Source organism: Taudactylus pleione, unplaced genomic scaffold (assembly GCF_031769625.1).
Source record: "Taudactylus pleione unplaced genomic scaffold, aTauple2 ptg000609l, whole genome shotgun sequence".
Classification (NCBI taxonomy): Eukaryota; Metazoa; Chordata; class Amphibia; order Anura; family Myobatrachidae; genus Taudactylus; species Taudactylus pleione.
The window spans coordinates 16,185,808-16,212,490 of record NW_028285011.1 but is presented as its reverse complement, the minus strand read 5'-3'; the positions used below and the strand labels follow the sequence as shown (position 1 = coordinate 16,212,490).

At 39.2% G+C, this 26,683-nt stretch overlaps 1 protein-coding gene across 3 annotated transcripts in view; it reads left to right on the top strand.

Moving 5' to 3' along the window:
* The window catches only part of DMD (dystrophin), a 2,214,077-nt gene that overhangs the window by 1,273,026 nt on the left and 914,368 nt on the right, over positions 1 to 26,683 (top strand). For all 3 annotated transcript variants that reach the window (XM_088454197.1, XM_088454193.1, XM_088454194.1), the window contains one exon: positions 1,809 to 2,035. In XM_088454197.1, the coding sequence (XP_088310323.1) occupies positions 1,809 to 2,035 (227 nt within the window). The remainder of the gene's footprint in view (positions 1 to 1,808; positions 2,036 to 26,683) is intronic.

Genomic DNA, 26,683 nt, shown 5'->3' with positions numbered 1-26,683 from the left:
ATAAAAGTTGTTTTATTTATACATTATATATATATATATATATATATATATGTGTGTGTTATGATTATTATTAACAGTTATTTCTATAGCACACACATATTCTGCAGTGCTTCACAGAGAATATTTCACTTGTTCACATCAGTCCTTGTCCCAGTGGAGCGTACAGTCTATATTCCCTATCACATTTACACACACACACATACACTTCTTTAGATGTCAATTAAACAACCACTATGTTTTGGAGTGTGGGAGGAAGTGGGATACTCTGAGGAAACCCACGCAAACATGGTGAGAACACAAAAAACTCCACACAGAACAGTGCTTTGGTCTGGAATTGGACTCATGAGCTCAGGGCTTTGAGGCAGTATGCCAATTGTTCTAGGTTACAATTAATGCTACAGCACTGCTTGATACAAAACTTACCACCCACCTTGATGTTCAGGAACTAAAGCTTCAGTTAAAAAAAAAAAGATTTAAACTGGACTGCAGTATTTTGGAAAATCAAATAAAATGAGACCTTGACCTTCCATGCATTCTTTTCTAATTGTCTTTCTTGTCAATTATAAGGCCACAATTCATATCATAGGCAACCTTGAAAACATTACCCTGGGGTTAATTAACACTACAGATTTACATTTTCTCTTTATAGGTGCTGGCCCTTTCACATAGAAAACCTTCAGCACTAATTTTGTATGTGCAACATACTCTTTATTTTAATTTAAATATCTTGCTTGTGCTATTACCATTCCTTTTAAATGTAGCTTGTTTTGCTGAGACAGGAATTCAGTTAAAACTCTCAATCTATGCTTTTAAATGCTATTCAAGTAGTGGTTGCAACTTATTTTATTAAATGCAAGCTAATCTGTCTTTAAATGGTTATGGTGCATACACACACATCGATGTTTTTGGACGATTATCGTTAACGATATCGTTTATCGTTCAATCATTGAAAAAATCGTTCACTTTCTGAGTGAAAACGATGAACCATTATCGTTCATGCGCGTTCACGTTTGTAGTTCAGTCAGACTGGCCAACTGAACCATTTTCATTAAGTTAATATGCAAAAATCGTTTGTAGTTAAAAAAAAATCGTTCATTACATTTAGTAAATGAACGATTTAACGTTTACTAAAGTCGTTCATTTACTAAATCGTTGTGTGTGTATGCAGCTTCAGACTTCGTAGCTACAGTCATCTGATTGCAGATAAAGGTGAAATTAACAATCATGAAAAATTGGTAATATAATATTTCAGATGTGTAACAGGGATATTAAACATTTGCTAGAGAGAGAATTGTGCTAATGATGACAATTAGTAATTGTCCAGTAGTATTGGTAGATTACACAACTGCAGACATGGAAAGCACAGACAAAAGGCTATTTTATTATACTATGTATTTGTAAGTAAACTGCTTGTGATAAGATGAATAACACCAGCAAATGTCAAGCTTTTGAAACTTTATGGTGACAGGTGAATGTATTTAGAAGGTAGCACTAGGAAAAACTCTAAATTCAAGTGTATTTTAAAATGTCACTTTTGAATAACTAGTTGTATATAAACATGTACATTCTTAACAATTGGGTATACTGTTAGTACATATTCAAACTAGTTTTTTATTAAACCTGTAATAAAATATTTGTAAATCATTTTATGGAAATAAATCATTTCCTCAACATAATAATTTGTTCCCCCAATAATATGCATTACTTTGCATACTAACCAGTACAGGAAAGTTTTTTTTTCTATTTGCTACAACAAGGCTTTCCTGCATGTCATTATAAAAGCTAAACTATATGGTGATGTATTACAGATCCTGGCCAAACAGCCTCTGTGGTGACTCAGATCCTTGTAACCACAGGCACGTGTACAGCAGATATGCCATCCTCACTACTCCTGGAGGTGCCGGCACTGGCCGAATTCAGTAAGACTTGCTCAGAGCTAAAAGATTGGCTTACTCTACTGGATCGTGTGATAAAGGCTCAGATTGTTACAGTGGGGGATGTGGAAGAAATCAATGACATGATTATCAAACAAAAGGTAGGATACATTCATGTGAATACTTTGCTTTCTCATTAACGGAGAATTTGTGATTTGATGAGAAATTCATGTTTTTCATATGAATTAAGTTAATCTATCCTGTTACATACTTCGTAAAAGACTCATTGAAAGGGGAATATGTAGGCATATTAATGATTTATATCTCAGCACTATTTCCCAAAGCTGTTCACCAAACTTTACATTGTAACCTTGTTGCAATGGGGTGCAGTGACGGTGGTTACCAAGGAATAAACCCTTCTGTGCAAGAAACTGGTCCTGCAGCCATCATATACCACTAGTTAGAGAACAGTTTTAATTAATATTAAACTTTGACAGCAAATAAGTACCCCGAGGCAAGATCAGTCATTTTGTGGGTCTAGTCTTTAAGTACTGAAATGTGTTTAACTGATTGGCACTAGCCTGATGATGGAGATTTGCAGTGGGTGTAGACAATTATTCACTGTCTTTCTAGTAGGCAAGTCTAGAAGCTAATTAGAAAATTTAGGAGAAGTTGCTCATGGTGATATGTATACATTTTATATAAAATGCAGCTTTACCTGGCAATGTGACAGGGCTAATTAACTAATCTATATTTAAACTAGGGATGTGCAGGCTCGGATTAGTTAGGATTTTCCCGCCAAATTCTGATTTTTCCCGCCGAAAATCGGGTCTCAGAAAGAGGCAAAACGTCATCTTTCATGGACAAACATCATCTTTCATGGACTTTTGTCCAAGAATGATGATGTTTGTCCATGAAAGATAGCGTTTTGCCTCTTTCTGCGATCCGAGTTTTGGCGGGAAAAATTTGAACTTGGCGGGAATAAAATCAAAATGTGGCGGGAAAATCAGAACTAATCCAAGCCTGGACATCCCTACTTTAAAATTGAACTGGTCCTGCTACCTGAGCAGGATCAGTCCTCAATGGAGAGAAGTAAACCCTGCATCTAAAAGAGGACCACTGGTCCTCTTAAAATGGATTGATCCCTACAATATCAAACTGTGGTGTCTCAGTAGTGCACATCATTACTTGGCATAACAGGGTTTTAAATATGAGCTTTAATTCCTGCACATCCATAATACAATGTTAGCAAAACATTAGTATTTTTTTTTTTTGCTGCTTTTGCCTTTATTTTTTTTTCTTTTTGGAAGTACCACTGGCATCTCTTATATGAGAGGGCTAGTGCAACTGTTAGTGCTCAATAACAGTATAGCCACTATACTCATAGGGTAATCAAGCTGTTTGTGTTCTATAACATTGCTTCCCACAGGAAGTGCTGTGAGCATCCTGGAAATAGTAGGCTGTCAGTTTCACAGCCATTGCAACACCCACGTGATTATGGAGGAAGGTGACTGTATAATAATTATATGCAGGCATTATGACTACCAAGAAAGGATTTGTTGTATGTTTTACTTTGGCTAAAACACAACAAAAAATATAATTTTGGTTTGCACATTGAGAAGATGTATTTTTACCATGTTATTAACCAAGATGTTTATATGGACTACAGTGGTTCCCACCTATGGGCCATATTCAATTAGAAGCGAAAAGTCAGTTTCGGCGATACTTTTCGTCGAAGATGTCATTTTCGCCGATTTCATTTATCCCCGAATTCAATTATTCCGACTTTTCGCCGGTGCGAAAAGTCAATGCATTAGACCCAGTGAAAAAGTATCCCCATAGAATAGGTGGCAAGAAAAAGTGCAGAATTGGGGTTTTGGGGTGCAGCCTTCCAAAAAAAACCTGCACCCCTTGGACAGTCCCATAAAGGGAATCTGTGTAAAAAAAATTTTAAACAGTACCTTAGGAAAAAAAAAAAAAAACTTGGGAGACAAACTTCTAAACTAGTGAAATAGACTCAGGGGGGGGGTTCCCAAGTATGCGGCAGGTGTTTTTGATTGCAGGTAGTTGCGGCTGGTGGATTTTTCAAGTTTTTTAAAACTTCATATTAGCAACTTTAAAATATTCTAGTACCCATTTTCATTTACCCCAAATTTGATGGGACACCTTATTTTTCCCCCAAAAAAGTTGCTAAATGCTATTCTTTACCACTTTACCAAAGATGCTATATAGTGCCTATTGAGACGCCACCTACCTTTAGCAGGGCTATTCGGGGGTACCCATAGTGATTCCCCATGTCAATGCATCTTTTGGGGGGTGTCAGGTTGATTTCCCCAAAACTGACAGAACTTTTCACCCGGTTTCAGTTTCGCTGAGTCCCGTTTTCGCCGATTTGGAATTTAATACGGGGATAAGCGGGGACAAGCGCGATACTTTTTCGCACTCAAAAACAGCAATGACGGGGAAAAGCCCGGCAACAGACTTTTAGCTTCTAATTGAATATGGGCCTATGTAGTTTTTTATTTGTGTTAGGCACATCAGAACCTGGTGAAAACAATCTAGAATATAGCACATATTATGGGTAATTACCAAATTAGCTTAAAAGTGGAATGCCATAGTGCAAATACTGTTTTGCGATGTCACACGCATAATACACCTGTGTTTCTGGGTAAGTACATTTATGTAAAAACTGAGACACCTGTAGGAGTACAAAAGTTTGCACGAACCAACAAGAAAAAATCGCTGGCATTACATTATAAGTGGAGGATTGGTGCATGAGTGCATAGATGGGATTTGATTTTGGAGGATGAGGTTATTTAAAATAGATTAGAGGCTAAGAGGATACATTTACAGGGTTGTTCATTGATTTTTCATGGTCTCGTCTCCACTCTATATTTATAAGGAAATGCATTTGCCCTGCAGTGTTCCACTTCTCACAGCTCCATGTGCTCTTCCAAATGCTCATGGTACACTGTATTTTGTGTTTTTGTCTGATTTTAAGTGGGGTTAATCTAGAACCAGCTTAAAATATTGTTCAAAATTACATTCAAAGTCTGGTTTCTGAAGTAATTAGTTATAGAATTACCCAGTTCGAGAAGTTCAGACACGCATAGCGCTGAGATAACAGATCCAAATGCATTATGTTGTGCAGATGTGTATGGGTTATTTTAACAGTGTGAATTAAAATATGAGAACGAGATAAATAACAGTAGTGAAGGGTGTTTACCTTTGCTTTGGCCAAAACAATTGACAACATTATATTATAAATGCAGCACCCACTCTTAATTCTTACTATTGCAATGTTTGCACAAGTTTTATTGTGTGGGAAAAACAGTGTTCTTCTCACAGAGTGATTACCATCACTAACTGATGGCAAACTGCAAAGTTCCTTTCCTCATCTTTCTGAAAAGTGCTCAAAACTTAATATTTATGTGTCAATATACAGTTTATTTGTAAACTAGAAAGCCAGTGAATAGTATTTCATGCTTAAAAATGAAGCCTTTACTTTATAAATGTTATTATGGGATTGTATTGGAAATACAGTTTTATTTATACCATGTATATGTTCGTTAGAGCTAAATGTTACATAAAAGTTTACATTAATGTTTTCTGGTGGAAGTCAATGAGCCCCAATAATTTACCATGTGTGAAAATGGGTGGTACTGTATCATCGGGTTTTAAATGCCCGGGGCTATTCAATCAGAGCCCCTTTTTCTCTCCCAGTAAATTAGCTGTTAATGGGCATTAACACATGGAATCCAAGATAAGTTCTCTGACCTATGTGTTAACATTGGTCGCTGCACCCGAAAATAGGCTATTTATCAGGGATTTCTTTTTGAAAAAATCCCCATTAATTGTAGCCTGTGGGCTTCCTTCGGGGCTAATTGAATATCCTGGGGGGATCAATTAGCCCGTGGTAAATTACCACTGCTAATTAAATCCCCCCATAGTCTGTAAAGAACTTTCTTGTTGCAGAATTGCAATTATTACTACCAGCATTTACTTTTGCTCAACCTAAAAACATGAATTAGTAATTTTTTATTATTTACAGAAAGATATCTCTAATACATACTAAACACACACACACAATAATTTATTTATGCTTTATAATACTATTAGTTACAGAATAATTTACCTTATTAACCAGTTAAAAAATATTTGACAAAAGACAATAGAAATTGTTTTATAAAGTATAATCTAGTGAGTGATTTTTAGTTTGAAATTGTTCTTTTCATATACAGATGTGTCCTAATACACCAAGCCTCAATACTCTATGCAGCAAGAGACGCCTGGTGCAAGTAAACCGACAGGTCCTGTGCAACTCTGCTTGCGCCAAGCATCTTTATTGCACCATTTTCACCCAAAAATGCATCTTAGTCACAAACGGATGTGACAAACCGCTTCATGAGACTGTACTGATTACTGGGAGCCGCGCATTCGCATGTTAATGGCTTCCAAAGGGCTGCATCGACTGCAGCCCTTAGGAGCCGGTTAGGGCTGGTGGAAAGGCAGAATAGCGGTTTCCTCCTGGAAGCCGCTTTTTGCTAATAGCAGCCCGGACTGGCATTTCCAGGGGGAGGAGACACTTCCCATGAGACTGCCTGTTGTTTATTTGACTGGCATGTAGTGCTTCCAATAGGAAGCCATTCCCAGTCACAGTGTAGCCAGTGCAGTCACGGACTGCACTGACTACACTGAGGTGGCGGATTTTATTGGGGGGGGCTGCAGCCCTGCTCCCTTAGGCAAAATCTGCCACTAGTTCTGTCCAAAACTACTTAACGACCTTCAGCTGGGTATTAAATGCAATGCTTCCATTTGTGCAAATGGTACAAAACAATAAGTTACAAGTAGCCAGGGTTTAGTAACATGCTATCTGCTTACTGTTCCCCCACTCCACTGGCATGATGGCATCTACTAGCCTTTTACTTCAGTGCAATACAAATTGCACAGATCCACCTGAACCCTAAAAGAACATGCAGTTCTATCAAACTACTTCCTGTGTAGGCTTTTAAAATGCCCCTCCAAATTCCATTTCTTGCAATAGCTAGACTTGAATCTTAGATCAGGCATAAACATTTTCAATTGGACATGGTAAAAACATAATTCATCCCACAACTTAGTGTGAAAGTGGTACGTAATGTGTTTCTTGGCACTTCAGCAGTACTCATACCATGGTCAGAAGAAAAGACAATATAAACAAACAGAAAGTATATACTACGCTACCAATCATAGATAGACAGTAAAATGGAATATTGATCATAACAGTCACCTCTTCAAGCCACTACTGTTTGCAGCTGAAAAGATATAAACAAACAAACCACATTCCAGAACAACATAAATTGAAGGGGGATGCATGAAACAAGTAAAAAAAACACAATGCCACTAATATAAAATGTATTTTTATTTCAAATATTAAATAAAGATAACATTTACTAATGTAAAACTCTTCACTGACAATATAAAAAGCTATGTACTTATCCAACAAGAGTAATAAGTAACCATAGAAATGCAGCTAGTACAAGCATCCCCTTATTTGATGAAATTCAAGATATTGATATTTAATAAAAATGGAGGTAATGCAAATGTAAAAAAAAAACAGATAATACATATTACAAATATAACATACGCAGCTAACACACATTTAGTACGATACACATAGGAAAATATATCCACAGCCAGCACCACTTATATCATATTTCATACACACATAAGTAAACACAATGGGCCGGATTCAATTAGCCGCGATAAAACGATAAGTTATCGCCGGCAATATTATCGCACTTATTGCCCGTTTTTGCACGATAGTATCACCTATTCCGGCAATGCGCGCTCCCGTTTTTAGTCAAATCCTATTGTAAAACAGGCGAACACACATACGTGCGATAATTTTTCATGCAGCCCCCCCAGTAAAATCCGCCGCCTCAGTGTAGTCAGCTTTCCCGCCAGCCCTACCCGGCTCCTTGGGGCTGCGGATGATGCAGCCCTTTGAAAGCTGGTCTGTATAAAAAAAAAACGCTAACTGACATAGGAAATGTATATACTGTATAAGTGTATTACTGGCCACGATAAAAGTATGTTTGGTTCTTAAATTGGGTCAATTGGCTGTTATATGGGGGTGCATTAAACCCATTTTCCACTACTTTTATTTTTTTCAAACTAAAATTGACATGTACTTTTTTCACATATTACGTGAATTAAACACAACTTTTTGGCTAATTTATCATTAGGGGTGTCCAAAGGGTTCTGAAACAAATCCCCACATTTTTAGCCAAAAATAGAGATTTTGCTCTTTTTTTCACCTGCTCTGAAATGGTGAAAACTTATTGCCGGTTTCTGTCTATGTAATTATCGAAAATGCAATAACTGAATTAGGCGATTGTGATAATATATCGTGACAACGGGGCTCACTGCGTCTAATTGAATCTGCCCCAATATCTACCGAAAAAACAAATATGCAATGAAACCAATAAATGAACTTCGCTTACAAGGAAAAAAATTACAGTGCTACTTACTGAGCCTGATTCACTACGGATTGCTATTGTGATCGCAGCTGCGATTATGCACGCAGTACTGCTGCAAAAATATGATAATGCCTTAAATCGCAAAGTCAACATAGAGATGCCCACTACCGCTATCTCACATCCGTAAGACTTCGCAGACCTGCGTATACATCAGTACCATCGAGTAACATCGGCCCCTCACTAACAATTACAGCAGCTCTGACCTGTAATGGAACAATGAAACACTTAAAAGTGACACATATAATAAAGAGCTTCCTGATGTTCTCTCTCATGATAATATAAGATATAACTGAAGTGTAACCAAGTAGTATTTTACGAGAAACATTTAAATGAATGACATTGTGGCCCTAAAATGGTGGTAGGATAGACTTTGAAGTGATGTTTTTTCTGTTTCCACTAGGCACATGTCAACTATGCACATTAATATGTCTAATATACGTAGCAGAGTCTGTTCTTATAGTAAGAATAAAAAAGCACAGCAAATTTTGGTGACCAGTTACAACGCAGACCCCATTCCACCAGCAATTATACATAGTAGAGTAAGAATACTAGTCATTCTGGTGACTAGTATAAAGGGTAAATTAAAGGAAATGCAGAACATTTGAACAGTAGCAGTTTCAAAAACTCCTATTTGGGCTGTGGGCATGCTCCATGTCTTACACAAAGCCAACTAGGTATAAAGAGGCACAATAACAACAAACAGGAGGGGCCCATCTCTTTTTCACCTCACCGCATAACACTGCTCTGAGATGTGAGCAGCCAGGGAATAGGATGATAACAAATGTTTGCATTGCGTAGCTGCATTTATTAGCTTGGCATCTATGCACTAACATGCTCTTTTTCTGGATAGAGCAGTCAGTATAATCCCTTACATGCCTGACACTGATTTGCCAACAACATTCACAGAGCAAAGCATCATCATCGTGTACTCATGCTGCTTAGCTACGCGTAGGAAAAGACAACATAAAAGCCAAAAGCTCCCTAAGCTAATATTCATTAGCAGAGCGCCCAAATGTAGACCAAGTCCCGATAATAAATTAAGCATACAAATCAGTGCTTAGTTTGGTGATCAGAATATAAATTATAGCTATCATAAAGTTGAGCCTGTCCGGGTGGCATGAATACAATGCAGAATCTATTTCACTGTCCACTATGAAAAGCAGAGATAATTATGACAGCAAATATACAAAGCACAGTATTTTCTGGTTACTACTGTATTATGCTGAACAATGCAGCAATGTTTTAGCACATAAGGGGACCCAGGTGCAGTTGTTTCCTGTGGGTCCCCACTCCCCACCACCCCTTGATGTCAGTGCTGCCATATTTCGGCTATGTCCCCTCAAAAAGATCCTAACTGTCCCTCATTTTAAAGTTTTCCTCTCACAAGATGTGTTAAAAGATGGCATTGTATGTAAGATAAAGCTTTTAATCCCTATGTCTGCAATAGTAAGTTTTAAGAGGCTTTAAACCCTAGTAAACCTCACAATGACTGATTACAGTATGCTGGCACTATATAAATGAGTGCTAATAATAATAATAATAAAGGTTTTTTTATGAGTGTAATAATTAATATAAAGTCTATTTAAGTTTTGGGATTTTATGAGTGGAAGTAAATAGGTTCTATTGTATGATGCAAATGATACCCATGCTCATATAATACCCTTTCCATAACTGTATTACAATTAATGCAGGATTTTTTAAATGATGGGAGAATATTTAATGTTACATTATTTAATTATTGTTGTGTCCTCATTTACTGGGTGTCCGTACACCATATGGCGCAAGACAACCGTTGCGACTTAGACACTCTGAGACAAGTAACGTATCGTATTTTTCTTTACATTTTGCACCTTAGTTGAATTGCAGGTGAAGCAATGAATTGGCTTTTACACACGTACAAAGTTGCTGTGGCCGCTCGCGGCAGAGCACTGTTTACACAGACACAGACTCAGTTGCACACAGATATACACATATACAAGTGATTGATCAGTGTACACTAGCAATGTAGTTTTGTCATTTCTATGTCTTTTAATTATGTGAATAGAATGCACATTATGAGCAAAAAGAGGCTCGGTATGGCCAAGTTCTATGGGGCCTGGGGCCTGATTCAGACCCACTCGCAAATGCTTGAGTGCTCGCGAGCGGGTCGATGGTGTGCTCTGCGCACGCGCAGTGGCCGCACTGCGCTTGCGCAAGCCCCGGAGCGTCAGAGAAATGTTGATCGACAGCTCACCCCGTTTTGTAGGCGTGGCGGCTTCACAAACGGAGGCGTTCCCAGTGATGTCAGTGGGAGAGCTTCCGGCTCTATTAGAGCAAGAAGCTCTCCGGGGCTTGCCATCGCGACCATCATCCTGGCCGTTCGCAATAGCTGTGGGTGGTCACCCACAGTTATACGAGCGGCCAGGAGGCTGCACAAAAAAAAAAAAAACGCTGTGATTCAGAGCGTCCGGCTCTGAATCAGGGCCCTGGTGCACAGAGAAGGGCTGTTTGGTGCAAATGAAGCAACAATAAGAAAAGAGACATTTGTATATTTAAATTAATATTTATCCTTACTTCATAAGTATAGTATTGAAAGGCTGTACACACTAAGGAATACAAACAATAAATATACTAGGCGCTTCAGTAATAGGTTCTGGTGTTATAGGACCTGAATGCAGCTCACCAGAAAGGGGAGGCTGACCCCTGCATAGGATAGAGAATACAATAAAAACCTGGGAGTGCTAAAATATCCAAAAGTAATAATTTAATGTCTCAAAATAGAAATATAAAAAACATAAGTATAGTCCTATAGGGGAGAGAATATTATAACATAATCTAGCTTACGGCAATAAATAAATAAAAAGCAATGTCATACAATGTACAACATAAAACTATCAGTTGACAATATTCCCTAAGGACAAACATATATATATATATATATATATATATATATATATATATATATATATATATATATATATAGACACTGTGGCCCCAGATAATATTCCAAACAGTAAAATGCAGTCCGATTTAGGCCCCATTTTCGCCTGCCAGACTTTTCGCCTACATCGCGTATTTTAGCCGTGGAAACTTATCATGCGTGTACCCGCGATTCGCCCTATTCAATTCCAAAACACACGAAAACGGACATATGCAATGTCAGAACAGGCAAAAAGTGGTGTCAGATTCGGGGAAATCAGCCAGAACCCCCCATAAAGATGTGGAAACTTTGAGGATCAATGTAGTAGTGCCCAATTTGCCCTAATGAAACAGTTTGGGGTAATTAAGTTTGCACAAATGCCACTAATTAGCTTATATGTACAAGTGGTGAATAATGGCATAAAACAGTATTTTTAGGAGAAAATAAGTATTCCTGTCAAATTTGGGGTACCTTAAAATGGGTGCTAGCATATTTAAAAGTTGCCAAAGTGAAGTTATAAGATACTTAAAAAAACGCACCTTCAGCAAACACCTGCAATCAAAAAAACACCTCACCCATACTTACAGACCCCCCGAAAGTCTATTTTGCTAGTTTTTAAGTTTGTACCCCTACTTTGCACTTTTTTGCCCCCTTTTTCAAAGTGCTTTTTTGGGGTGTTCCTCTTTTTTTTTTAGGTGTTTGTTGATGCAGTTATCCTTTGGGGGACTGTCCCAAGGGTGCTGAGTGGTTTCCCCACCTTTGCACCCCTAAATAGCGATTTTGCGCTTTTTTTCTCCCTCTATTCATAGGCGAATCTCTTTTGCCTATTACATTGCACTGCGTTTTTGCATACACGAAAAGCAGATGGAATTGAATACGGAGATAAGTGTACGCCTAGCGAAAAGTCGCAGTCGGCGATGCTTTTTCGCAGATCTCGCTTTTCGTTTCTAATTGAATACGGGCCTTAGATGTAAGAGTTTAGCAAGTGCATAGATGAAAAACAGCAGCGGGTTAATAACGATATAATGTTAGTCCATATACAAAAGTAAACAAAAACTCATTAAACACAGAACGCCCGTATGTTCAAAGTGAAAACTGAGAATTATATGGCAGTTTATTAGGTGCATGGATAAATGCTGTAATAGCAGCAGTTTATTCGTGGTATATTGTTAATCCATATGCACAATCCAAGCAGCTTCTAATCAAAAGAAGATCCGTATGCAAAGTGAATAGCTGAGAGTTGCAGTCCGTTTAGTAAATTGAAACAGTGGAAATCTAGCAGCAATCCGTATATGCAGTCATTTAAAAAGATAAAATGTAAATTAAGCCCAGCTAATAGCTCACGTATATGAACATGCTCGCTCCAGTGTACCTGTCCTCCCGGTGGAAGCTGCTGTATGGAGTCATGATGATCAATTACACTGCCAATCAGTAGTCACACAACCCAGGTCCGTGTCTGGCAATCCGTAGCTGTACGTGGAGAGGCCTCTCCTATGATCCGGATGGCGCTAACTGCTGCGGCAGTGGTGTGCTGCTAGTATCAGACACACTGAGCTGCTAGCCTGCTGGAAAGCGGTGAAACTGTGAAGTCGGCTGCTGAAAATTTATCAGTAAAGTCCTGAAAGAACCACAGCATTTTACTGTTGACCACAGGGACCACAGTGTCCATATATATGTGTTTGCCATTAGGGGATATTGTAAACTGGTAGTTTTATGTTGTACATTCTATGTCATTGTTTTTTTATATAATTATTGCCATATGTTAGATTATGTTAGAATATTCTCTCTCCTATAGGACTATACTTTTATGTTTTTTATATTCTATTTTGAGATATTAAATTATTATTTTTGGATATTTTAGCGCTCAAAGTTTTGTATTGTATTCTGTGTACACACTAAGGGTCTGATTCAGCAAGGATCACAAGTGCAAAAACGCATGCACCCAGTCGATTGTTGTGTTCTGCGCATGCACATGTATTGCAGTGCGCAAAATAGCAACTGCGATCGGAACTGCAATTGCAGTGACTACACAAACCCATCGTAGAGTGATTGTTAGGAAATACCGTTTGGCGGTAGTGACGGGGGGTGGTCGGCGAAATGCAGGCGTACCAGTGCGTTTCATCGCCGTTACAGGGGCGTGCATAATTAAGCCCCTGTGACGGCATACGGATCCTGAGCTCTAGATACCGACAGGAAGTTTAGCAGTTTGTGAGTGAGGTCTAACCTGCCTTAATTCTGAGTGAGGCACCAATGGCACTCGATGGTACAATGTTTTCGCAGACTTGCAAGGTATTACGGATATGAACAAAGGGAAGTGGGTGTCTTTATGTTCTGCTGCAGTGGCATTGCGATCACAGTCATTTGCATAATTTTGCAGCAGAACTGCGTACGCGCTTGCTGCCACGATTGCATAAACAATCCTTTCTGAATCAGGCCCTAAGTACATTGAAATGAGGTTAATTGCATAATTGCTTATTTTTGTGAGTTTCAGGTCATTAAGTTCATTCAAAAAGCGTTGGTGTAACAAATCTCTTAGGACTATTTGATACATAGTGACCCTTCCACCCACACAACTTCTGATATTGTTTATCTGTTACATGTAACTATGAATGTAGACAATGTGTCCACTTTCAGAATATTAAGAATACAAAATATACAGTATTTCATCTAAAGACAGGAAATAAAGTCATTCTTAAACAATTCATAATTTGCTTTACAGGAGGGATATTTAGATACTTATCTGCATCTGTTGAACAGGAGGTTCAATATAAACTACTGACTCATTGAAAATTAGAAAATGTGAGATAAAAGTTCTATTAGGAGGCATTTCAATATACATGGAAAGGAAAAATAAAAGTATAATCCCAAAACAACACATTAGATTAGATCTGGCCACCATTCACCCACTGAGTTAAAGTTTAACAAACAAGAAAATGTTAAACAACAATAAAGAGGAGGTCAATTTAAGGAATAACATTAAATTTTCTGGATGGATGAATTACAGTAAGTGCCTCTACCCCTCACAATATCAACCATGAATGTGATTGGCAAGCCTTCATATAAAATCTTGTGTTTAGAATCAGTGCAATTAGTTAAACTTTTCAGTGATTTGGCATATATAAGAGTCACATGATGCTATGAACACATGATCCTATGACAGTTGCTAATTGGTTGAAACCAATTAGGCACTTTTCCTTCTATAATTTTAGAAAGTTAATTTTAAAACCAATGAGAGTAGGTCATTCTATAATTGTATTAAACTTGCCATTTATACAAGTTGCTGATGGTCATAGACCTAAGGTAGGGATCTAGCTTACCAATTAACCATTAATATATATTGACCCACAACCATTTTTACATCATGGATATCTATCCCACTCACAAAAAAACATGGAGAACTTTTATCTAGATTGCAGTTTTAGGGGGGTATTTATCAAAGCTTGGAAAGAGATAAAATTGTGAGAGATAAAGTACCAACCAATCAGCTCCTGTAGCATGTAAGTTAGATGTTGATTGGTTAGTACTCTATCTCTCACAATTTTATCCATCTCCAATCTTAGATAAACACCCCTCTTAGTCTCATCATTTGGCTTATGATACTCACCGGACAGAATGAAGTGTTACTGTACATATAGACAGTGCAACATTGTCTGATGTAAGTAAAAAATCTTAAAGGCCTCTACTTGTTTCTCTACCTATATCTGGATTGAGGTTAGAACCCTATTTTACATTTATCTGTACAAGATAATATATTAATCTCTGTACTATGAGGATACAGTATATGGAAATATGACTGTGCAACTTTTCAGAGTGGCTATTCAGAGCCATCTGTAGCAAGCAGAATGTCACCAAATTTGGTAGGAAGATCTAATTAGGACAGGGGAAGCAGGATTAAAATTTCAGTGCGAAAAGTTGTCGATTGAGGTAGATTTGACAAATGGGCATGTTCTAAATTGCTTTTATAATAACCCATTGAACTCCAGCACAAGCTAGAATCTCAGCGTGCACCTTTGAATAAGTCCTTTAGAGCAGCAGCGATATTATGGTTTATTGTTTCATTGTATGTATTGTAACAGCTCAAGGATTATTGCAGTTTGTTGTTGCTGTTTTGTCTCTTCAAATGCTGTATACTTTGTTCTAAGCTGTCATTGTGTTATTATGTTATTTTGTTAAAGACTTATTATTACCATAGCTTTAAATGCTTTAAGTGAGTTTAAAGTTAACCTCCTTGGAACACTAACACTGGGAGCTTTATTATGTAAGATAATGTTTTTCAGTCATTAGAATTAATGTGTTTGCACATTCACAACAAACACTCCCAAAGAGTATTACAATTAAGCAACCTAGAGTAAAAGTAATGATGCTATTTATTGCTTTGAAATACATTAATCATTACAAATGTAAAGAAATTCATTGGATTATTGTTGGTTGCTTGATAGATCTTTCATAATTTAAAACTGTCTGAGGTTGTTAGCTTGCTTGAATACAAACACCTTCAATTATGTATGCACGCTGCGTATTATGCTATATTTTAAACTATTATTTACTAAAGCACTGACAGTCCTCTTTAAACTTCTACCCCTATATCTAATGCCTTCTACATAGGGACATTAAACTCAAGAAGTCAAAGACTAATAAACATCAAAGTATCCTAGTAGCCAATGGGTCTTTCTCTTACTTTTGGCTTAAAATAAAATAATATAAAAGAAAGTACCTGCACAACAGGCTGTCTGATCGTTTTCTCTGTCAATTCCTAAGTTACCTGCAGCACTCCTGAGCAATAACGCTCAGTACAATGATATTTATTTTACTATTACTGTAACATGTGTTCTGTACAAAGGCATCCAATTATACTGTACAGTGCTCCTTACAGTAATGCCACTCTCACTTATCGCCAGGTGCAGGGCCAGTTTAAGGTCTGTGGGGGCCCCTGGTCAACAAACTTGTGGGGGCCCCTTCACACACATCTAAATCAACAATATAGCTATATATATATATATATATATACTGTGTGTATATAATATATATGTGTATATACGCAGTATATACAATATGTGTATATAACTACAAACACATATAGCTGTATATACAGCTATGGCCAAAAGTTTTGAGAATGACACAAGTATTGGTTTTCACAAAGTTTTATAAGGTTTATAATGTCGACATTATACACGTCTATATTATGAACATATGAGTGTTAGGGTTAGACAGTAGTTAGGGCAAAATAGTACCATCTACATTCTTACTATTGATATGCTGAGCATTGAAATTATGTCAGTGTTGACATTTTGAATGTAAACATGTCAAATGTAGACATTGAGATCCCGTTGATATTCACACCATGTCAACATCCTGAACGTCAAACTCGTATACCACACCTTGTATCCATGAACATGATAATGAGATCAGTATACATCAATGGCCTCCAAAGTCACCAGATATCAAACCAATAAACACCTATAGGATAATAATGGAACGTGAGATTTGCAGCATTAATGTGCAGCTGACATAACCACATGATGTTATCATGTCATCATGGATAGCATTTTCTAAGGGATGTTTACAGCACTTTGCTGAACCTGTGCCACAAAGAATTCAGGCTGCCCTGGGAGCAAAGGGGAGTTCTACTTGAAATTAGAAAGATAGAAAGGTGTACCTAATACAGTGGCAACTGAGGGTAAATAATAAATATTGTTGTTTTTCATCTAAGTGTATTTATATTGATTAACCATATACAATTAAGTTAACGATAAACCGATAGATTTTTAGTTGTTAAGGTGCATACACACACAACGATTTTTTGAACGATTATCATTAAACGATATCGTTTAACGATAATCGTTTGTAAAAATCGTTCACTTTCTGAGTCAAATGATGAACGATTTTCGTTCATGCGCGTTCACGTTTGTAGTTTGTAGTTTGTAGTTCAGTCAGACTTGTCAACTCAACGATTTTCAGTTAGGGAATATGCAAAAATCGTTTGTAGTTCTAAAAAATCGTTCATTACATTTAAATGAACATAGTAAATGAACAACTTTAGTAAACGATTTTAGTTCATTTTTTCAAGGGAGAAAATTGTTTTCTAAAATCATTCATTAACTAAATTGTTGTGTGTGTATGCAGCTTAAGTGTTAAATACACATGCGTGTCTTAACTCTGCTGAAACATAGTGAACATTTGTTTACTATACTGTACATCTGTATGATTCTTTTTTTATTGAATAAGTAATGTGTGTCTTCTTTATTGTATTTATCAGAGCCAGAAGGTAAATATATGAATTTCCACTATGTAATGATATATAGTGACACATGGCAGTGGGTTTCATATGAGTAATGTGATATTGTGTTTATAAGAGAATTGTCTTTGTAGACATTATTGCTGGATAAAAAATGTGTAGACTGATTTGTAAAGGTGAAACTGCATGGTTATGATCATATTTAACTATGTTCCATATTGAGGTGTGTTTGACACCACAATTGTCACATACAGTCTTTTCCTCACCTGAAAACTAAAATCGCTAGAGGCGCTGTTGAGGTTATCAAGCCAATTAAAAGTGTTAATTAACAAATTGTGTTTGTGTGAATGTCACTAAACCCAAGCAGCTGTGAAAGTCACAAACCACATAACATACAACATTTAAATATGTCACAGCGCTGCAGTAAGATACATTGACACATCTTAATTACATGAAAAATATATCAATTAAAGCAATAAGCCATCATTATAAACATGTAAACAGATTATTCAATAAACCAAACATGAGCAGTACTGACTGACTGAAATATACAAAGTAACAACTTTATAATAGTGGATACCTCACTTATATCACAAATTGGCACTCTCATCTACTGAAAGATTATGTGCTGCTGTGAACATTTGATTATGTGATTGGCTACAGGTTGTTCTGTCTCCATCCACATCAAAGCTGGAAAGATACAGATGACTGATAATAACAGGATGCTCACATCCAAATCAAAACACTTATTAAGCCTAGCTGTAAATATTTTAGCGAAAGTCAGATGAAAAATATATATTTTTTCAAGGGAAATAGCTTTTACAAAAAAAACAACAACTAAAAAACATAATAACCATTGAGTTATGTCTTTTAGATTCATAAATGGTTATACCAGTAATAATAGGCAAAAGCTGATTCCGAATGTTATGATTCCAACCGTGATTGTCTGGGGAACATTCAAGCTTAGAAACAATCACCTGACAGGCATCTAATAGAGTGCAGCTGTACAACCCACTTTACCAATTAGAATTAAAATATTGAGTGATTCAAATATTAAAATGGTATGTAGTCAGGAAGCCGGCAGTCGAAATGCCGACTGTCGGCTTTCCGACTCTCAAATCCCAGCATGGGACTAATGATAGGCATCGAAATTCCAACGCCTATCATTATCCAACTGCTGAAATCCCGATGCCTGGCATACCGAACTAAGGTAAGCCGGGCGTTGGGACCTCTTAGCTGCAGTAGGGGGGAGGGGTTAGGTTTAGAGACTCCCGGGGGGACTTAGGGTTAAGCACCCAGCCCGGGAGAGTTAGGGTTAGGCTAGGGGAAGGGGTATTAGGGTTAGGCACCACCGGGGGGAGGTTAGGGTTAGGCACTACGGGGGAGGTTAGTGTTAGTCACCCCTAAGGGAGGGTTAGGGTTAGGGGGGGAAAGGGGTAGGGATAGCCTACTTACCGGAGCTGTCGGAATAGGGCTGCCAGTGTCAGGATTTCAACCGCCGGCCTGACATCCGGCATTCATACATAACGATTCCATTAAAACATGTCGTTTTTTGATTATATTAATTGTTTTTGTTCTGGTTGACAAAATGTCATCACTATTAATAAAAACTAAGGGCCAAATGTAATAGGTAGTCTGTTTTAGTAACAGTACAAACTCGCACTTTCTCGCACTTTCAAAAAGTGCGAGTTTGTACTGAAACTCGCAAATTCAATAGCCTGCAAACTATTCAGCTCGAGGCTACTGCATTTGCGAGTTTAGGCGAGTTTAGGACAATGTAAACTGACACCTTTTAATGCGAGTAGCATTAAAAGGTGCGAGTTTTAGAGAAGCCATCACAGATCAGTGAGATCCGTGATGGCTTCTGTGTGTGTAAAAAAAAAAAAGTGCACCCCCTCCCCAAAAGCATAACCAGCCCCGGGCTTAATAAAGCCTGTTCTGGTTCTAAAAATACAGGGGCCAAAATGCACAGGGGGCCCCTGTATATTAAGAACCAGCACAGGGCTTTGTTGAGCTGGTCCTGGTTCTGGAAAATCAGAGGACAAAACGAGTAGGGGTCCCCTGAAAATTCCAGAACCAGCACCGAACTCTTTCTAGCAGGGGGATAATGCCACCGCCAGGGAAAACCTTTCACCGGTTTCCCCGGCCAAAGCATTATCCCTGACCGTTAGTCAGTCCAGGCCGGGGATCCCTGGGGAGTTGAGGACCCCCCCAATAAAGGGGTCCCCCTCTCCAGGGCACCCCAGGCCTAGACTGATAGCCAGGGGCTATCCCCGGCACCCTATGGCCGTGGGTGCCGGGTTGATAGTGTTAGTGTAAAGTGTATAAATAAAGTTTCCATATTGTCTTTAGTTGTAGAACCACAAGTACCAGCAAGCCTCCCCTGCATGCTGGTATTTGGAGAACCACAAATACCAGCATGCGGTGCATTACGGGCCCGCTGGCACTTGTAGTTCCACAACTAAAGAAATACGTAAATAAACAAACATACACCGTGAAAATAAAATTTTAATAAAACATACATGCACACTCACACTCACACATACTCACCTAGTATCCGAAGTAATCCATAAGGGTGTACCTGAAAAAAAAAATCCATGCTCACCTCTCCTATGCGTAGATCGCGTCCACTTCTCCAAGTAGGCAATCCAGGGGTTAAAATAAAAAAAACGCAAAAAACCCGATCCATGCCGGACTGAGCAAAGGTATGTGTGTACACATACCTTTGCTCCGCTTAAATGACCGGGGCACACGTGTGCCCCGTCAGTGAAGGGGCCGCCAGCCAATTAGGGAGCATCTCAGTCGGAGCAGCTCCCTGATTAGCTGAATGCGGCCAGCCTGTGTCTCCCATAGACGTCTATGGTGAGAAATCCCCATTGAAGTCTATGGTGGGAACCACTACATCGTAGCCGCAAGATTAATTGAGGTTAATCTTGTGGTTACATCAATGATACAATGTCGCGACTGAAAATTTTCTGTATGTTTACTTTTTTCCTTCACACTGTTTTACATCATTTTACAGCTGATTCAAAATCTAAATGGTTACAAGATGAATAATTTATTGCTGACTAAAAATAGTTTGGATAATAGGTTATCCCACTTTCAATTCTGAAACTATAACAACAGGACATCAATTGTAAATTACGATGAAATTTAGAAACATCTGAAAATTTCCTTGTTGCTAGACAACAGTGTTCTACTAAGCATAGTTGCTATGGCTATAGCTAAAATTAGTTCAACCCCTGCAATAACAAAATGACAAAAAACTTTAATTGTGTACTAATTTAGCAATTTGAACCTTTTTATTGGTTACTTTTCAAAGGTGCTTCATTTTCTGCTATACAGTGTATATACAGTGTCTCCAAATAACAGATATTTTACACGAAAAAGTACATCCACATGACATTAAGGTCTCTAAGCATATAAATGCCACAAAGTCTCCTTTCTGCTGTAAAAATTGCATAGGTCACTAATAATTTATATATATATATATATATATACATATATATATATATATGTATATATATATGTATATATATATTTATATATATATATATATATGTATATATATATATATATATATATATATAATTCCAGATAGGTCCACACTCATGTCTTCACAAACATTTTGCTGGGGTAGCTTACCCAAAAGGGAGTTACAGGACCACCCTTAAAAGACAAAAATTTGAAAAAATGGGGTGCACTCACCAGTCTTCTGAATAAAACTCCTTTATAAAATTATGACATAGCAGGTTTCAAATCAATTCGACGTTTCCGTCACAAGTTTGGACCTTTGTCAAGACAAAGGTCCAAACTTGGGACTGAAACGTCGATTTGATGTGAAACCTGCTATGTCCCCGTGGAGTCCTTACCTCCTTGAAGAAGGCAGTACCCCTGCTGAAAGGGTCGACCCACTTCCCCAGTCTCTACCCCCACCTCTCTCACCCACCTTGTTGCCTGGGACTACATAGGAGAAGCACTGTGACTACTCCAATATAACCATTTACTCCCACCTTGTGTCCGCCTCTGTCATTCCATTGGTCCACCCCTCCCCACTCATTCACACAGCACACACTAGCAACCACATACACAGTCCAACACTCCCCCATCATCATTGCACCCACAGGGCGAGCGCACCTTCCGTATCCCACCGTCACTAGGAGAGGAAGGTTAGGTTTAGGGTGCGGGGAGGGGAAGAATAGGTTTAGGCACTGGGGGGGAGGTTGGGGTGAGGCACTGGGGAGGGAGGGTTAGGGTAGGGAGAGGGGGGAGGGTTAGAATACTGACGGACAAGTGTCGGTATTCTAACTCTGTCAGGATGTCGTCATTGGGATTCTGACTGCCAGGATCCCAAGCGCCAGCATCCCATACCCATCCCGTTTGTGTATTATGTCATATATCTTTCTAAAGTACAGGATGTTATTTCTAAATAATGACATCCCAGATGAAAGCTCTTCTCAGAACTGTTTCATTTGGTTGGGGCCTGGGCCATCGATTTTTCCATCTTCATTTCTACTCCTGAAAAAAAAATGGCTATGTCACGAGCATAAGGTATATATATATAGTGAATTAGAGGACAATATAAACTGTATAATACACCACAATTTATGTAGCAAAGATAAAGAACATTTCGTTTCCAAACCAAATACTATACTAGTTGACTTTATATATGGACTATTACAACTTGTAATTAAATAAATCCAAATGACTAGATAGGCATAGTTAATAATGCAAGTCCTAAGCTCAAGGAGCACACTTCATACCTCACAAGAATGTTAATACAATTTACTGTGTGGTAAATGATTTCTAAAAACATCCAATAATCACATTTCACCTATGAAATTATTTGCAAAGGTCACTGCAATTTTTCTGTGAGCAATATCCCTTCAAGATATTAATCTGCCAGAAAGAATTACCAGTTCAGTATTAAAAGTGGCTGAAAGCAGTACTTTAGAAATGAGGCCAAGTGTGTATGTGTGTCTATGATGTTTATAAGTAAACAGAAATGTGGGTTTTGCAGAATGCTTAAGGAGCGTACACACGGTCAGATTTGTCAGACTTGTCAGATTTGTCAGATGAACGACTGAACGATTGAACGATTTGGACGATTTGAACGATTGAACGATTTTTAACTGCATTAAAATGAATGGAATCGTCCAAGTCTGACTGCAAACCCATCAGATGTCAGATATCGTTATCTGACAAACGGGAACGCGCATCGTTGATCGTCCATCGTTCAGGCATGTCAGATATGAACGATTTTTCATCAGATATGAACGACTGAACGATTTTTAAATCGTTATCGTCCATATCTGAAGAAAAAATCTGATCGTGTGTATGCACCATTAGAGATGAGAAAAGAAAAATATTTTTTTTCTGCTGTGTGGTTGGATAAGAACCATACAAAAATGTTTAAAAGGCGATCACAAGGTATCAGTGCATGGTGGGTAATGACATTTTTGGGCCCTATAGGTAAATTTTTATGTCCGTTTATCTCTTGAGGCTTCACTGCTTTGAGCATGTGTGGTGTGGCACATGTGCAGTAATGCCCTAAATGTGCCAGTGCAGACTCACTAGAGAAGAGTGGCACTTAGCAGCATGGATGCACATTTGCAAGAGATTGGTTTAACATTGTGGATGAGGTTTGGATAGCCTGAGACTGTGGGGTAGATGCACTAAATCTTGCAAAGAGATACAGTGGAGAGAGAGAAAGTACCAACCAATCAGCTACTATCTGTCATTTGTCAAATACAGCCTGTAAAATGGAAGTTAAAGTAGGAGCTGATTGGTTATGCTGGGCATACACTGCCAGATAAAATGCCTGTCAGACAACAGACATTTTATCTGGCAGCATGACACCCTGCAGATATCACGGAAATACACTGTGAGATGTCTCTGCGCTCCGCACCCGGGAACGAGACATATCTCTGTTCCTTCCCTGTGAATGAACAGGGGAAATATTGTCTGTTGGTCGTGGCTGGGCATACACTGCCCAATGAGGCCGACATTTAACCTACAAAATATTGCATCAGGCGAAGGGGCAGAACTATGGGAGACAATGGAGGCACCTGCCGCCGGGCTCCAGCACTGAAGGGGCACCTCCTCCATTGCCCACAATATATTCACTCCACTTAGGGCTGTAACTATGTACCCGGACTAGTGTACCATTACTGATGCCCAATACATGGCACCCCTTCCTGGCAACTAAGAAGCCACTATACACTAGTGGAGAGCTCCGTGTCAGACCATCAGCTGCCGCCCCCATCTATCTATAGCCCTGTCCCTACTCATTGGTGTTGCTACTCCTCAGCATTTTCTTTGACAGTGTAACATGTCCGGTGCCCCCCTCACCCACAACTATCTGTCTTACTCCTCCATACATTGTCAGTGGCTGTGATGGAGGGGCACCAAATAAGAACTTGCCTCCGGGCATCTGGGATGAACTTACGCAAGAGATCAGGCGGGCATGCTGGACAATCCAGTACGCCCGACCGATTGATAATTTACCCTCAGTCGTCCGCACACAAAGTGCAATTATCGAGAGATCTGCTGATATTGGGCGGATCGTCCTGATAAATGTACTTTATCTCTCTCCAAGAGTTAGTACATCTCCCCTGTGTCTGGTAGCTGGAGAAGCTAGAAATGGAGCAGCAGAGAGAGAATCTAAGGTTAAGGGAATGTCCATCATTGCAAATATGTAATGATATCTACTGGTAGAGACTAAAGGAAAAAGATAATGAACAAGTTTTGTTGTGGGGGAATACAGTGAGTTTGTCATTGGGAATCTGTATAGTAAGGTGGAATGGCATGTCCTGAGACTGACATGCTCAGTAGCTGTGGTCACTCTCAGGCAGTGACATCACTGACACTGCTGGGAGGGGTCAGAGGTCAGAACAACTCTCAGTAACTGTAATGTAGCTGTTACTTAGTAACGGTGTTGCTTGGTTGCTTCTTTTATTAGAACCAAACTGTCATGCTGGGAGGTGGGTTTTTGAAAGCTGAGGTCTGAGGCTGTGGGAGGAGGCGAAGGCGAGGGTCCTGGACATATGATCTCCGCATCCACAAGTCTTGGTCGTTGGCTAGACCTAGTCAATGGTGCGGAGTCTAACTCACAAGGAGGTGTTCGCCAGTGACCCCTCCAAGCGGGATATGGGCTTGTGCGGCTCCCTGTAAGCAGGTCGCGGTCCTTTGACTTGGTGACCAAGGCCTGCAGGGAAAAGAGAGTCAAAACACCCGTGGCCCAAGGGTAATGCCTGGAATAGGCACGTGGGGAGTGGTATAGAACTCCTGGCTGGAGAAAGGCACTTGAGGTGCTGGCTAGAGAGGTGTGGAGATTTATTGGTAGGCTGAGGTAACAGCTGGATATCCCACGAAGTATATACCGGATTGCCGGCCGGAGATCATGCACTAGGGTGCAATGAGATGAAGGGTTAACTTGCAAACAGGCTGTGATGGTAAAAGCTCTGCGATTAGATGAAGGGTTAACTTGCACACATGCTGTGATGGTAAAAGCACTGAGGTGAGATGAAGGGTTAACTTGCAAACAGGCTGTGATGGTAAAAGCACTGTGGTGAGATGAAGGGTTAACTTGCACACAGGCTGTGATGGTAAAGCACTGTGGTGAGATGGAGGGTTAACTTGCACACAGGCTGTTGATTAGTAAAGGCACTGTGGAGAGATGGAGGTTAGCTGCCACACAGGCTGTTGATAGTAAAGGCACTGTTGAGAGATGGAGATTAAACTTGCACACAGGCTGTTGATAGTAAAGGCACTGTGGTGAGATAGCTCAGAAGCTCTGGAAGAAACACACTGGAAGCACGGGAAACTGGAACGAGACTCCTCTATTTACACTAGCGGCGACAATGATTGTTCAGGCAACTACCTGGAGCACAGGAGCCGGATATATACCCCTGGAAGCCTGCTGATAGGCCCACAGCATCAGCTAACCAGCCGGGCCACTCAGGGATGGAAGTACTGACATAGGGAAAGTGACATGGTGGTGCCCATAATGGAAACTCTGATCTCCACTCACCGGGTCGCCTGACACCACAGCTACAGGGTGAATGCTCAGCTCCTCCCACGTCGCCGCGCCAGCCGCCCGACAGCCTGGGAAGTCAGAGGAAGCCGGCGGGACGGTAAGGGACGGCCGTTCCGCGGCTGAACTCTGACACAATCTACAGAGACAAAGGTAAGATGAGGAACATCCAGGGGGTGATTTTTCAAAGTGCATAGTGAAACCATATATGGCCACTTAACGTCCTACATAGCAACTGAGACGAAAATTATCGCTTTTACCCATTTCTGTAATTCTCACACAACAGAAGTATATTTATACCACCACACGGGGACAACCCGGCCAGGCCACTCACCCACCTTCCCCACTAACTTATCTAATCATTTACTCGTGAACTGCTATTTAGACATTTAACTGCATGTCCATGCCATGCACATGCCCATGATGCAGTGACAGGTCCAAAATAGCAGTAATTAAATAGAGAAGTATGACAGTAGTTAGATCAAAGGATAGCAAATATGTGAACTATTATGCAAAGTTGTCAAGAAATTGAAGGGCTGGACCTGGGGGCAATAAATGACAACAACACAAAGGAAAAGCAGAGAGAAAAAATGAATGGGTGGATTTCAAAGAGAATAGTTGGTTCCAGGAGTATGCAGCTTGGAGAGGATAGGATTCTTACTCCAATGTCGACATTATATCAATGTTGGTATTGTGAATGTCGACATTTGACATGTTGGCGTAGCATTCATTCAGATCATTCTGGTGTTGACATTCTGAATATGAATATTTTGTGCCACACCTTTATGCTGTAGTATCAGACATACCCATGTACCTCGGAAACACTTGAGTTCATTGTTTGGCTAATTAAAATCTGCTGTATATGTTGTACTATCTAAAAGCAGATGTAATAATGTCAATGATGTATTAGTATTGTCATGCATCACATTGCCAGATTGTTAAAAACATTTGCAGCTATAATTTTGTAGGTTGGAATTACAGTGAGCTTTCAATGCCATGCCCACATGCCATTAGCTAACGGTTAGCCCAATCTTTTGCATTATTACTGTGTATGTTTAGTAGTGATCCCATCAGTGAGTACTGTTTGGTAAAGTTTTATTACAGCTGTGTCCAGATTTC